Here is a 2,161-nt window from a genome sequence, read left to right as displayed (position 1 = left end):
GAGAAATATTACCATGAGTGGTGTGCATAGTCTAAGTGGTGAAGATGAGTGAACAACATGGCTCTTTTTCCTCTTCCTGTAGAACTAACTGCATAAGTCGCAGTGAGTGAGCCCTTGTCCAATGTCTAATACTTCCACTGCTGACAAACACTAGTGGGTAATGGACCCACTGGAGTCGTGTCCCTGATGTTTATCAGCTCCTCTATACTGAAAGAGCTCCAGAATTATGTCAGAAAATGGCATATATGACAAAAAACCAAACCTGGATGTACCGCCTCACTAAATAACAGCTTTTAAAAAAGTCTGTAATGAGGGAGATTTGCAAACAGCAGGTAACAGAGTCAGGTTGGTTTATTCAGGGGTTGTTTAAAAATGAATCAAAAATGAAAATAAACGGGAATATAGAGCATAGCAAAGTTTTATTCACACATGAAAAACAGCCAATCAAATTTTATTACCTAAAAGAGCATTTATCTCAACAACTGTTCAAAATGCTAAACCACGTTGGTTCAAAGTCTTTACATCATGGTTTAATCAGCTCAAAGTGGTTTGTTTTTATAGCTCCAATATTATTATCATTTATTGGTACCAATTGACCCAGAGCTGCGTGCTGAAGGAGACCAGCCTCTTGTGCCGTCGCTTCTTTCTTGATGCTAAATATTTGTGCTTCCATCCGCTGGTTGTACTCCTCAAACCTTTATGGCAGGACGACAATCTTTTTCTCCAGCTTCTGCTCTGGGAAGATGAACCTCCTCATCACCTCGTCCAGCTCCTCCAGAGCCAGCTGGGCCTGGAGCACAGCCACCTCATCTGGGTCTGAATGAGCCACCCACTTCAGGGCCCGGTACAGGTCCAGGAGAACATCGCTGAGAACCTGCAGGAGGTGGAAAGATGGGTCACATCATAACCATGAAGAACATCTCCATGCTGTCACCAAAGAACACCTGCAGAAATCCTTTCTACCACCATCCATCCATCCATCCATCCATCCATCCATCCATCCATCCATCCATCCTTCCTTCCTTCCTTCCTTCCTTCCTTCCTTCCTTCCTTCCTTCAAGAGTGGGGGAACTTTGGAATTTTCTTTTTTAGCTTTGTATGTTGTTTTTTTAAACATTTTTTACCATCACTCTCCATCTTCACAGATGTCCAACAATTGTCTTGACTCATACGTATCAGAACATTTAAAAATAAATGCATTAAAATAACTCGAAATCTCAGCAAAGGCTTTTTAAAGAAAATTAGAGATGAAATGTTGACAAATTGACCATTTGTAGGGATTTCTCTTCATCTCGGCCTTAGCTAAGATGCCTTTAAATGGAGGAACCTCAAAGCCAGACAATTACAGACATTTAACTGTAGTCTATGACAGATTTCCCTTAGTTCCAAGTAAACACTTATTTTAAGGTGTGTCACGGGGTCCCAAGGGCCCCTCACTCTGACCATCATCAAACCTTTCAGCTGTGTGAAGAGCTGCAGGAGTCAAGTAGAGGCTGTTTTTAAGTTTCTGACCCCGGGGCAGGAGACTCAAAGGCAACACAAACACACCTGAGAGACCACCAGGTGCTAAATTACAAACTGCAGGGTTTTAGGAAATATCCATCAAGTGGAGGAGCTGCTTTATAATTCTACAGAACAAAAATCTTCTGTTTTACCTCCAAACATGAAGCATCAAATTAGGTCAGCAAGTCAAAGTTCAGTCAATGTAGTTTTTAAAGGTAGACTTGGTATTTTAATGTATTGGCAAAGATTGCAAGGGGAAGAAGGACTTTTTTCTTCTGCAAAGCCTTTTAAAGGTATTTTAATATTCTATCATTGTTCCAAACTTTAGCAATGTATTTTTTTTTGGACAGAAAATAGTTTATAAATGATAAATTCAATTTTTTTTTATTACCTCTTCCTTCTCCATTTTAGCAGTTGTGCTATATTTGGTATGTAAGTTTTCTAATTTTCTTCTATTTCAATTAAATTCAGTTTATTTCCATAACACCACTTCACATAGACAATTTCACCACATCAAAGTTTTCTATCCAAGCAAAACCAGCTGATTGCATCGACTCATTAACTCTACAGCAATCCCACACACTAAGCATGCTTGTAGCGACAGTGGAGAGAAAAACTCCCTTTTAAAGGAAGAAACCTCCAGCAGAACCAGGCTCAG

At 39.9% G+C, this 2,161-nt stretch overlaps 1 protein-coding gene across 1 annotated transcript in view; it reads right to left on the bottom strand.

The window, feature by feature from the left end:
* Positions 1-362: 362 nt before the first annotated feature.
* Positions 363-2,161, bottom strand: part of tango6 (transport and golgi organization 6 homolog) — a 57,483-nt gene continuing 55,684 nt past the window's right edge. The window contains exon 17 of the mRNA XM_015388912.1: positions 363-874. Coding sequence (XP_015244398.1) covers positions 698-874 — 177 coding nt within the window. The 3' untranslated portion in view covers positions 363-697. The remainder of the gene's footprint in view (positions 875-2,161) is intronic.

The sequence above is a fragment of the Cyprinodon variegatus genome, unplaced genomic scaffold, assembly GCF_000732505.1.
Source record: "Cyprinodon variegatus isolate N-32 unplaced genomic scaffold, C_variegatus-1.0 Scaffold442, whole genome shotgun sequence".
Lineage (NCBI taxonomy): Eukaryota > Metazoa > Chordata > Actinopteri > Cyprinodontiformes > Cyprinodontidae > Cyprinodon > Cyprinodon variegatus.
The sequence above is the reverse complement of the archived record's forward strand: the minus strand, read 5'-3'. Positions and strand labels throughout refer to the sequence as shown.